The sequence below is a fragment of the Oncorhynchus kisutch genome, linkage group LG4 (genome assembly GCF_002021735.2).
Source record: "Oncorhynchus kisutch isolate 150728-3 linkage group LG4, Okis_V2, whole genome shotgun sequence".
Classification (NCBI taxonomy): domain Eukaryota; kingdom Metazoa; phylum Chordata; class Actinopteri; order Salmoniformes; family Salmonidae; genus Oncorhynchus; species Oncorhynchus kisutch.
In genome coordinates, this window is record NC_034177.2 from 71,278,229 (window position 1) to 71,290,002 (window position 11,774).

The 11,774-nt window shown below is 44.0% G+C and overlaps 1 protein-coding gene across 1 annotated transcript; it reads right to left on the minus strand.

Annotated features, from left to right (window-relative positions):
* Nucleotides 1–8,184: 8,184 nt before the first annotated feature.
* On the minus strand, nt 8,185–10,449 carry LOC109888794 (dickkopf-related protein 1). Its single transcript, XM_020479967.2, has 4 exons — nt 10,099–10,449; nt 9,797–9,935; nt 9,433–9,567; nt 8,185–9,193 (listed from the first exon to the last, which is right to left on the minus strand). Exons 1-4 carry the CDS (start codon nt 10,297–10,299, stop codon nt 8,895–8,897), a joined length of 774 nt encoding a protein of 257 aa, XP_020335556.1. The 5' UTR covers nt 10,300–10,449; the 3' UTR covers nt 8,185–8,894.
* Between the last annotated feature and the right edge of the window lie 1,325 nt (nt 10,450–11,774).

Consider the following 11,774-nt stretch of genomic DNA (forward strand, 5'->3'; position numbering starts at 1 on the left):
TGGAGTAATCAAAATTACTTTTTGAAAACGATAAAACTGATGTGCTTTATAGCTGCATTATAGCTGTTGAGTATGACATATACCTGTACTAAATATGACTTGTGTTTAGTACACACAACAAACACATTAGGAATGGTCCTTTTAAGGTTGTTCAGCAGAATAAATTATTGTGATGGCCAGCTTTTCTTTCCATAAGCAGGTTTTTCCACCCTAGGACAACAGTTCCTGTGTTGTTGGTGGGCTACTGTAATCCATAATAACACCATAATTGGTGTTGCTATGTCTACGATTGCCCATGAGAATTAGCAAAGCAACCTGTTTAGAATGTCCTCTAAGTGTTTACATGGACACATAAGACAGCTACAGTTATTGCAAGTCCTCTTTTGACCAGTGGGACTTGGTCCAAAGGAAAGCAGAACCAATCTGTCTGGGAAGTGTTTCCATATGGACACAGAGAGGGGGGAACATTCTTGTGGAAATGAAAGCCAGTCCTTTAATCTAAGAGACATAATCAATATATGATAAGGGTTCTAGCTGAAGGACAAGAGCAGTAGTTTGAAGATAACTAAAAGGCAAGATTTGTGATAGGACAGAGAGAGGGGGGCACTATGTTGAATTAAAACATCATGCACAAGGGTTCTAGTTAGCTCCTTGCTAATCAAGGGTTCTAGTTAGCGCCCTATCAGCTGCTTAGATCACTCCCTGCAGGCCTAGTGTTGCTTGTGTTTTTAGTGAACATAGGTTTATCTTCGAGGAATGGTAATTAAAGTTGTAGAGAACTTGTCCAGAGATCTGTGACAGCAGTTACGTAATTAGTAGACCAGTGGGACAGAAATTAATTGGCATGTTGGAGATTGCCGCACATCACTAAAATGTAGTATGTGTTCAGAATACCAGTACTCCCTGCGACATCAGTATGTAATGTGATTGTTTATGTTTGTGAGGGAGACAGTTGAAGTGGTGCGGTTTTGGATTGTGCTGACCACCCTGCTCTAAACAGATGTTTATCATCGTCTGAATGCCAAAAGCACAGTTTAAATTAAATGGAACATTTGTGAGGCTGCCAGTGTTGTTTTGGGGTTGTCAGTTAAATGCAGGGTGCCACAAAATAGAAGAGCTCTTGAATGGAGATTTAATATGTGTAATGCGATGGTCAAATGCATGCACTGAGGAATGTGCTGATACCAACAATAGTAGTTAGCATTTTAACCAAAGTATTAATATTGCTTAATCACCATGTCTTTCTGAATTTCAGAATAGGTCCAAAAATATCACCAAGGATTCTGGAGGATTTGGTGCTTGGCTAAGAGTTGATGTGACTGTGTAGTTCGAGCCAAGGGAACGGTTTGGGGTTACTCGAGAGTTAAGACATCTCTGGGACAGCATCTGACATGTAGGGACAGTTTGATTCCAACAATAACTTATCTGAAATCTGGTATCAATTGGCCATTTGGGTGGCTACCTAGCAGCATGAGAACATCACAAATACTTTCAATGTCCATAACTTCTCAAATTGTGCCAACCATTCCCATCACCACCCTCAACAACATAAGGAGGGGGTGGCATGCATGATCAGTGTAAATCCATGTTGCTCAGCCCAAGCTGTGAGTCCAGGGCTGAGTTAGTGTGATTTATGTCCTGTTATTCACATCAGTCGTGAGAGTGACAGTAATGTAAAGTTTCCCACCCACAATGGAGGAACACACACAGGCTGCAACCTCAACACAACTCCACGGCACGGCTGTGGGGTGTTCTCAGTCACTGTAAACCTGCAGAACAGTCACACAGCATGCAAGCCATCGGGGATCAGTTATGAGTAGGGCCCTGAGTTTGTACTGACTATATGGATTTCGCTAGAAATACTCTACATCTGTAGTTTGTGTTGGTCAGGTCATGTGGTCAAGTAAACCGTAGGGCCCTAGTTATGAGTATGATTCAACTAGTAAGGACTGTGAGTGAGGATGATGCTGAGTGAAATACAATGCTTATATTTTATTTTACGTTCATAGTCCTTGAAGTTCACCAAGGAAAGAGAGAGAGAAAAGAAGTCTTACGAATATCAGAATGTCAGAATGTCTGCTAATGGAGGTGAACTTGACTGTTTTAGGGGCGTGGACAGTCTATTGAGTGTTCCTTATGGCACCTCATCAAGTCCCCTCAGATGTTGGTGTGAACGAATCAACATTTAGACAACGTCCTAATATGCTGGAGATGACCCAGTGAGGATAACCCAACCTTTGATTTAACCCCCTGCCACTAACTCTGTCACAGCTTAGCCCACCAGCAGGGGCCAAGACAATCCAGTCCATTTACCCCTCACGGAGATCAAGGCACCAAAGCACTGCCGTCTCCCTTTTCATTCTATTCTACCAAACTCTACCTTTGTAAAGTCCCCTCACGCAAATGAGATTGTGCTCCAACCCCCTTTTTTGAAGGACTTAAAGACTGTCTTTTGATGGCAAAACGAACAGGGGCATTAATAGGTAGGAGGAATGGAGGGGGGGAGGAAAGGAGTATCAAAGGGTTAGGTGAGTGCCCGAAAGGCGTTGGAGGGGGGGATGTAGGGATGGAGGGAGTCGTGCCCCATCAATTTACAATGTAAAGGGGACAGATTGGAGTGGCAGCAAGCCTTAATTAAACTTTAAATGGTTGAGCATTCTTTGATGTTCTATTTGTTTGTTTTGCCCTGTAGTCGCTGCCAGTCTGGATGTTTTTACAGTACAATATCGTCAATTCTATGGTATTTTGCTGTGTGTCATTACACAATGCTTGCTTTGATAATTTATTTAGATTACAGTAGTTGTCCTGCAATATGAAATATGATAACTTACTTAACCACTAGGTAATGTCAAACTCACAGCAACCCCTTTCCAGTGTGTTAATGGGACGATGAGGCCATTACTGTACTATTGTCTAATAGGATGCTTCCCCTTCGAGCTCAGGAGGCTGCTCTGGGGCTCTGCTCTTTTGATAATACCGGACTGACACTAGGTAGGGTGAGGAGTGACATTCCATATTTTCTGTATTTCCCTGAAAAAGGGAGAAAGGGAGGGAGAAAGAGATGTGAAGAGGGAGAGGCATGGGGATAGGTATTAGGGGGAGAGTGGGGAGATGGAGAGGCATAGGGATAGGTATTAGGGGGAGAGTGGGGAGATGGAGAGGCATGGGGATAGGTATTAGGGGGAGAGTGGGGAGATGGAGAGGCATGGGGATAGGTATTAGGGGGAGAGTGGGGAGATGGAGAGGCATGGGGATAGGTATTAGGGGGAGAGTGGGGAGATGGAGAGGCATGGGGATAGGTATTAGGGGGAGAGTGGGGAGATGGAGAGGCATGGGGTAGGTATTAGGGGGAGAGTGGGGAGATGGAGAGGCATAGGGATAGGTATTAGGGGGAGAGTGGGGAGATGGAGAGGCATGGGGTAGGTATTAGGGGGAGAGTGGGGAGATGGAGAGGCATGGGGATAGGTATTAGGGGGAGAGTGGGGAGATGGAGAGGCATGGGGATAGGTATTAGGGGGAGAGTGGGGAGATGGAGAGGCATGGGGATAGCTATTAGGGGGAGAGTGGGGAGATGAAGAGGCATGGGGATAGGTATTAGGGGGAGAGTGGGGAGATGGAGAGGCATGGGGATAGGTATTAGGGGGAGAGTGGGGAGATGGAGAGGCATGGGGATAGGTATTAGGGGGAGAGTGGGGAGATGAAGAGGCATGGGGATAGGTATTAGGAGGAGAGTGGGGAGATGGAGAGGCATGGGGATAGGTATTAGGGGGAGAGTGGGGAGATGGAGAGGCATGGGGATAGGTATTAGGGGGAGAGTGGGGAGATGGAGAGGCATGGGGATAGGTATTAGGGGGAGAGTGGGGAGATGAAGAGGCATGGGGATAGGTATTAGGAGGAGAGTGGGGAGATGGAGAGGCATGGGGATAGGTATTAGGGGGAGAGTGGGGAGATGGAGAGGCATGGGGATAGGTATTAGGGGGAGAGTGGGGAGATGGAGAGGCAAGGTGGGGAATTATATTGTTCCATGTGTTGGGAGAGGGCAAAGAGAGATGAGAAAGAGGGGGGGGAGGGGTGAGAGAGGGAGAGGCAGAGGTATAGAGAAGAAAGTAAGAGAGAAAGAAAGTGTGATAGAGAAGGGGGAGGCAGGGGAGAGACAGACAGATAGGGGAGAGAGAGGGGATGTAGACAGACATCTCCTGTCGGTCGAAGGGTTTCATAATTTAATTTCCAAAACTCTGTTATTACACCAAGTCCAGAGACACCTATTTCCTGTTTCAGGGGAAGTGCTCTCTGTCTCCTGTGAGCATACTGAATTAGCTATGGTCACTTGTCTACTGACAAGCATTTATACCGGTTTTTGCCAAGCATTGCATTTTTGACGATTCACACTACTTCAGGCCTTCCACAAATGTGTCTGTGTCACGGATGGATATTAACTATATGTTGCCATTGAGTCAGCTGTTCTGAACACTGCCACTCCACAGGTCTACACAATTAGAACATTATATGACAGCATAGCTTTCATTTTTACTGAGTAATGACTATTTTCTCTGTCAGTGTTGATTTTCCAGCATAGCTGCCATTGCAATTAATCTAATCTCTTTTTACATAGAAAAATTTACAAATAATGAGTAAATTATACGTGTGAAACAGCTTTGCACAACGTGGTTGTGGCTCGGAGAGACTTTATACAGCAGCATTCATGCCAGCTTTCTGGCTGCCAACAGAAAAGGTTCTGGATCAGGGATAATGTAGAGTAGGCATTTTTATTCCTACCCCCCCCCCCCCCCCCCCAGAGCATCTGTTTGCTCTGCTTGTCTGGCACAGAGGGCAGACATGGCATATTGGCTTATTATTTGTATAAACAATGGGCATATTGTTTGTTTGCAGTGTATGGGACCCATCTGTGGCCGAGCTGGAATACTGGCACATCAGGAAGAAAGAGACGACGAATTGAATCCACCTGAAGAACACAGGTGTATGAGTCATTCGAAACTGAACACGTGCCAAGATAGCACTTAATAGTAGGCTTCCCTTGCTGACATAAATTAGAAAGCCATGAAAGAAGTTAAAAGCATCAAGTGCAATGCAAATGTGTTTATTGGAAATGGAGTGCTCAAATTACAATGTATGGCTGGTAGTTTCTCTTCAAGACATGTATGCTCCTTATATCAATGTCAAGACAGCCTCTGACATTTCACATGTGATTCAACTCCATTTATCTGCCAGAAAAGGGTCCACAAATCACTAGAATATGCCTGCCCTTCCTGTTTCAAGTTTACTACATGTGTTGTTAAATGTCCTTTAGCATGACATCATCAGAGTGGGACAGACCTGAGACCACAGAGGAGGCGTCGGCCACAGATGGATGGAACACCAGCCTGGATCAAACCAGACACCCAGGGGCCCCCCAGGAGAGCCAGCCCAGAGCAGCGTTCTTGGGGTAGTACAGAAAGATGCCGAGCCTCCTGGCCGCCATATGAGGAGACCTGCAGACATCACTATGGCTAAGAGAAACAGATTGGGAAGAAATACATATGATGGGAAGTATATTATATTCCATGCTGTTCAATGGAACCAATGGATTCTAATTTGCCACAGCAAAAAGTTAGGCAACCAGCTGCATCACTGTAACATACCTAAAAAAAGCCATTACTCCATTTGAGATACTACAACACTACTAGTTAGTTATTACCATTATTTTAGGACTGTTATAACTGTGGGGGGAAAGTGTAGGTCCCATCATGGCCTTTGAGGAACAAGAGCAATCAACAAGACAGACTCACCTGTTGAGGGCAGTCTACGACACACCTTTTTGTACCCATTCCAACTTCCTCACTGTGTGAAAGACTCCATCGTAATCATTTTGAATTTGAATCAGTAGGACTCAATTGTTTTCAAATGAGACGGTCAAACACACAAAGCATTGTGTAGGATGACGTGTACCTTTTTAATTACAAATTTCCCAGAGATAGGGAGAGTCCCCCTGTTGCGCAATCTCTCAGATAGTCACTGCGATTACTTCACTGAGATGAATAGTGTGCATTGTGCCTCTATATGGGGCAAACCGTGCCAGCGACCAACAGTATGATAACACCTCCCTGGGATAAATGTTTTGTTAAGAACTTGTTTTGATCAGGATCCACATTCCCCAGATACATGCCCCTATCATGTGACAGAATAGCAGGTATTATCGATGTGTACACAGCCTCATCTCTTTTGTATTTTTATCTGTGATGCGTATTTGTTTATATAGCCTTGTCATGGATGTTTTGCAAACCTTTTAGAATAATAATGAAGATTACACCGGCCACTTTAGTGGTGAAATGGTTTATTGTGCTTATCAGATCTAAAAGTGAAATAAGAGATTTGAATATAGCTTGAAAATAAACGCAAGTAGGCAGTGTGTTATTATAACTCAATAAAGATTTGGAATTGATATGGGGAAATTGAAAACACACAATACACATAACTCAACAGACTTATCAATGGTGGCCATCATCAGTGTTATGGTTTTATGGTCAATTGAAATTACAATCCGAGTGCACGTCATAAACAGGAGCGGTGATTCTGTGATCTTCTCGATAAGATCAATAAATGTTATGGTAATGTTGAGACTTCCAGATAACACAAGGTCATAATAAAGCCATCTCAAAGCCCTAGAAGCATAACTGGTGTTTGGTTAGTATTTTACTCATGTATAATTTACCACTCCTAGGACATGCCAGTGGGATGTGCGAGTGTGTGGTTAGCCTAATTATGAGTGGCTCTGCAGAGACACTGATTCCAGGAACCCCAGCAAACATGCTTTAGCTCATGCTGGAGCTTTATGATCACAATACAGGAATTGGCAGTCATTTAATAGGAGCATGGGCTACTTCTTGATGTAAAATACATCTGTGTGTTTGTCAGTCTGCCAACTGCTATGCACAACTGGGATTGGGTGCTACATTTGCAGTGGATATGGTGAATTACCCCCAAACAATGTAAAGAGCTTAAAGACCTGGGTCAAATCACTTCTGATACTGTATAAACATCCATCCTTAACCATCATAGTGTACTGTATATGGCCGTGACATGAAAGGTTGCAGAGGGCACTTTGCATGGTTACAAATCAAATGTTTCCCTTTGCCACCCTTTGATCCAAATCACTGGGATGTCAACATGGGAATCCATCTGCTAGGCTGGGGCAGAAGACACAGTCGTTCCTTTGCCATCATGTAATCCACATTGTCCTAATTAGAGACACGCAGGTAGAGTTTGGTCGATGCTTATATGTTATTGCACAAGTGCAGGAAATGCGGTGTGTCCCTGCCGTGCAGTGAGCATGAAGAACACTTGCATTGCATCACAGCAAACCTAAGTCGTGTGGTATCCCCATTTCATGATCCTTCTTTAGACTGAGTTAGATAAAGTAATTAGAGAGTAAGCTCAGCTAGCTGGTAGCTACATTATCTCTATGTTCTGTTCAGCTTCACATGAAGGCCAGGAGAGGTGTAATTAGAAGTTAGCCAGAAACACCAAAGACCCAAGGAGGACACTGGGATACTTATCATAGACTATTTTCATTGGATACAGCGTTACTGTCTTTGTAGTCCCCTGCTGTAGTGTTTCTGTCTTTAATGACTAGGTGTGTTTTTTTACAGGAAGCAATGCATGGCCCAAGGACTGTGCCGCACCACTATGATATTTCTCCTATGGTCAAGCCCCATACAAAGATATGTTGTTTTGTGATAGTTGATGTTACATTTGTGTGTGTGTGTGTGTGTGTGTGTGTGTGTGTGTGTGTGTGTGTGTGTGTGCGTGCGTGTGTGTGTGTGTGTGTGTGCGTGTGTGTATGTGTAAAAACCATGACCAGGATAGCTGGCCCAAAAATTCTAACTCTCCAGTCTTAACCACTGATTTGTGTGGACTGGGTTAGGAGTTAAATGCTACCAAGAGCATGCCTAAATAACTCTTGCTCTCCAAAAGGGGTGGTTGTTAGCTTGGAATGCTAAAAACATTCCCTACCCCCTATCTTTGGAGAGCTTGACTGAATCATTAAGCTGTTGGACATCATTTTGGGACGAATAGAGTCAAAAACTATTGGCATATGGGTTGTTTTGCACCTTTCCCCCGGATCACAATATCAAATACTAGATTATTGTTAGACAACCATTGTAAAACAGACAAACAAGCTTTTTTCTTGTAGAAGTCGAGCAGCCACACTTACAACATGGGTGAGGTTACTATAATGTTTTAATAAAACAAATATCTTTACTTTTTTTTTTTACAAGTAAATAAAACAAATTTGACATTTGACATTAAACAGTAAATAACAATATAAATCACATTGTGTACACATTTACAATATTGGAAACGAACCACGCAGCACCGTGTTCTTATTTATCATACTGGTGTTGACAGATTTCAATAGCTCAGTTAAGTACCACCTCCAGTATAGTATTTACAATACAGTAATTTACTGCAATAATCAAGGTTAGTTTCATAAAAAGAGAAACAAAACAACTCTGCCATTTTTAATGACCTATCGATCTTTCCAAGACACATCCAATGACAACTTCCTTATTCGGCATCCTCCAGCATCCAGGGGAATCAGATTGGTCCATTTTACACCATCGCATCCCTCTGAGCGTATCACTTTTCTCTGGAATCTGTTCTTCCTTTCCAGGTGGTGTGTGTGTGTGTGTGTGTGTGTGTGTGTGTGTGTGTGTGTGTGTGTGTGTGTGTGTGTGTGTGTGTGTGTGTGTGTGTGTGTGTGTGTGTGTGTGTGTGTGTGTGTGTGTGTGTGTGTGTGTGTGTGTGTGTGTGTGTGTGTGTGTGTGTGTGTGTGTGCGTGTGTGCGTGCCAGCATCTCTGACAAATGTGTAGGTTATGGGCAGTGTGTCAGCATCTTAGGCAGTGTGTATGTTCAGGGTGTGTGTGTGTCCACGTCTCTGGCAGGTGTGTAGGTTCCGGTCTGCGGTTCTGCTGACTCCAGGGTCTTTCTCTCCTCTCTCCGGTCTGCAGGAGAGACCACCTCCACAGTCGCAGCGCTGGAACAGCTCCAGGCCATGGCCACCTTTCCTACGGTGACGCGTGCACACCTGGCCCTTCGTCAGCACCGGCTTACAGATACGAGACCAGAAGTGGCGTGCACAGCACAGACCCTCAGAGCAGTCAGAGGACCTCAGGCAGTTGTCACTTTCCCGACCTAGAGAAAGAGCGAGAGAAGAGAGAGGTAAATATGACGTGTTCTGTTGGAAACTCGGAAAAGGCCTCAAAGCTGGAATTTTTATAATTAAATGTTTTCTTTCAAACCCCTTGGCTTTGTGTTTTCAATGGAAATTTAGTCCGAAGTGGACAGTGTCGGGAGGACAAATCTATAGAATCTTTATGGGTAGTGTTTGTTGTGTGGGTGTGTGCATGTGTGCGTGTGTAATACACACCTACCTTTGACAGAATGTTGTGGTTGACCTTGGGGCAGAGGCAGTCTCTTGCCATGGTGTTCCATGGTGTTGTTCTGCCTATTCCCAACACTGGTAGTGACTACAGCTTCAGCATCTTGATCACTGGCCTGACAAACACCTGAGGGAAAAGGTACACGTTATCAATAAACGCTAATAAAGTTTTCAAGATAATTACAATATCTCATGACACCCCAACATTCTTATCCATAAGTTATTGTTGTACTCCCAATACCTCTCTTACCACATCATTAAAATTCAATACAAGACATCGCATGAATTAAAAGTATCATCATCTGAAAATGGTTGAAAGGATAACAACATGTAACATGTGGATATGTGGAGCTCACCGTTGATGCAGCGGTTCCCAGCGCAGCACACTGAATCCCTTGCGCACCGCTTCCGGATCTTTCGGCATGGGAGGCACGCGCCTCGGATATCATTGCAGAATTCATCGGTCCCACACTCATCATCATATGTGCAAATAAGCTAAGATAAATAGACATAATAAAATATGTATTTCCATTGGAACATAAATGCAGAACGCATTTCGGTAAAAGCGCAAAGGTAGCGTGTCCAACAAACGTTTGGGCATTGGTTTAGTGTTGGTATTACGCACAGCTCCTAAGAGCTTTCTGGTAGGGTTTCTTACCTGCAAAGTGTCCACGACTGCTTTCTGCCTGTCGCTATCTGGTGAAGACGGGCGTGGGCTCGGGCTAACCGTGTCGTTGCCACCAGGCAAGTTCTTGATGGCATTAGAGTTCAGTAAAACCGCCCCGGCATAAGCATCCCCAAGGTATCCAAACAGCATGAGATACACGGCCATAAAACGAAGCACTGACAGATGAGGCATACTTCTTCTTTATGTAAATGATCGGTCTTATAAATAAATCCGTCAAATGTATTGTTAAAAAGTCCGCGTAAGTCTTGTATCCTACCACAAAGTCTCAAGAGGTTGTTGTTAGTAGGGTATTTTGAGGTACGCATGGCTCTGCGATGTTCTCTTTATACATTTGGGTCTGTATTTATTCCCGCCCCTCGCCGCACACAACAAAGGCGGAGGGTGGAATTTCTAAGGCGCTTAAAATCCTGAGCTCCACTGTACGGAAATGGGCAACCGCCCCGCCAGGATTTCGGTTCACAATGTTTGTGTGATCAACAAGTCTCTATTGGGATTGCGCACATCACCTGCCTGGAGACCTCATTCTTTAAACGATACCATAAAGGATGCCATTAGGATACAACTCAGGATAACTCCTGGCTTATTATGGCATTGTAGCCAATACCACATTTCTGTCAACTGGTTAGTGTAGCCAAATGTTGATTAAATTGACACCAAAGTAATTTACTCACATTTCAGACAGAATAAATTGTGGAGCTGCTCAAATCCAGAACTTCTAATAGACTACGCTTGACGAGCAGTTGACACGGACCCTATTGCTTATTTTTGGTAAAATGGTCTGAAATCTATGAACCGTTCTGGCTCGCACAAGCCGCTCATGCAAGGCTACTTACTGTTTGTACATAGTCTGAAATCTGCGCTCATATCTCGCAAATATTATGATTTAATATAGCATTTTTCCTTATTACCACATCCTATGATTGAACTATATCTGTTGTCTGGACACATTCTCCCATTTTTACGCTCTTTTGGGAAAGTTTGGCACAGTGGAAGGGTCTTACCTAAAGGCGCACTATTTTTCCTTTGACATTCAAGTCGCCTAACTGTCCTTTGGCTGTGTGTACACGGTGATTGGAGCTACTTTCCGTCGATTAACTACTTCATTTGATCTCTCTGATTGCAAAGGGCGCAATTATCCTCTAAGTGTGCTTGATTACACTAGCGGCGGACATCAATATAGGATATGCAAACCATTAAGGGGTGCGAAAGTTTACCGAATTAATGGGCTTCCGTGGAGAGGTCTTTCAGGGCTGACTGGCACATTGAGATAAAAGAACTCTGATCTTTCATGCTTGCGATCAGGTTGCGCTTGGGAAGGACACAGGCTAAAAGATGCCTCCAAATCGGACAGAGTGACTCTCTGCTCTTCCCATGGCCTGTAGCTCACTCCCACACAAATAGTCTCAAAAAGTTTACAATATATCTAGAAAAGGCACCAAAACAGTTGCTGTACGGGGTGAGAAAGCGAGGCCGTAGAGAATGTGCTTGCTTCTCTTGTAGGCTACAGAAATAGTTCGTCACTTGGTCCCCATCTGGTGGTTTATAACTGTATAGACAATGAAGAAGCAATGTCGACATACAAATATTGCCTACCTGAACACGAACACGAATTGGCGCTAAAGTATGTCTGGTGGTTTGGTTTGATG

Coding starts and splice junctions, on each gene's coding strand:
- LOC109888794 (XM_020479967.2), bottom strand. CDS start 10,299: ATGCCTCATCTGTCAGTGCTTCGTTTTATGGCCGTGTATCTCATGCTG. Junction 9,936..10,098: donor CAGTCGTGGACACTTTGCAG/GTAAGAAACCCT, acceptor TATTTATCTTAG/CTTATTTGCACATATGATGA. Junction 9,194..9,432: donor ACCACAACATTCTGTCAAAG/GTAGGTGTGTAT, acceptor CTCTTTCTCTAG/GTCGGGAAAGTGACAACTGC.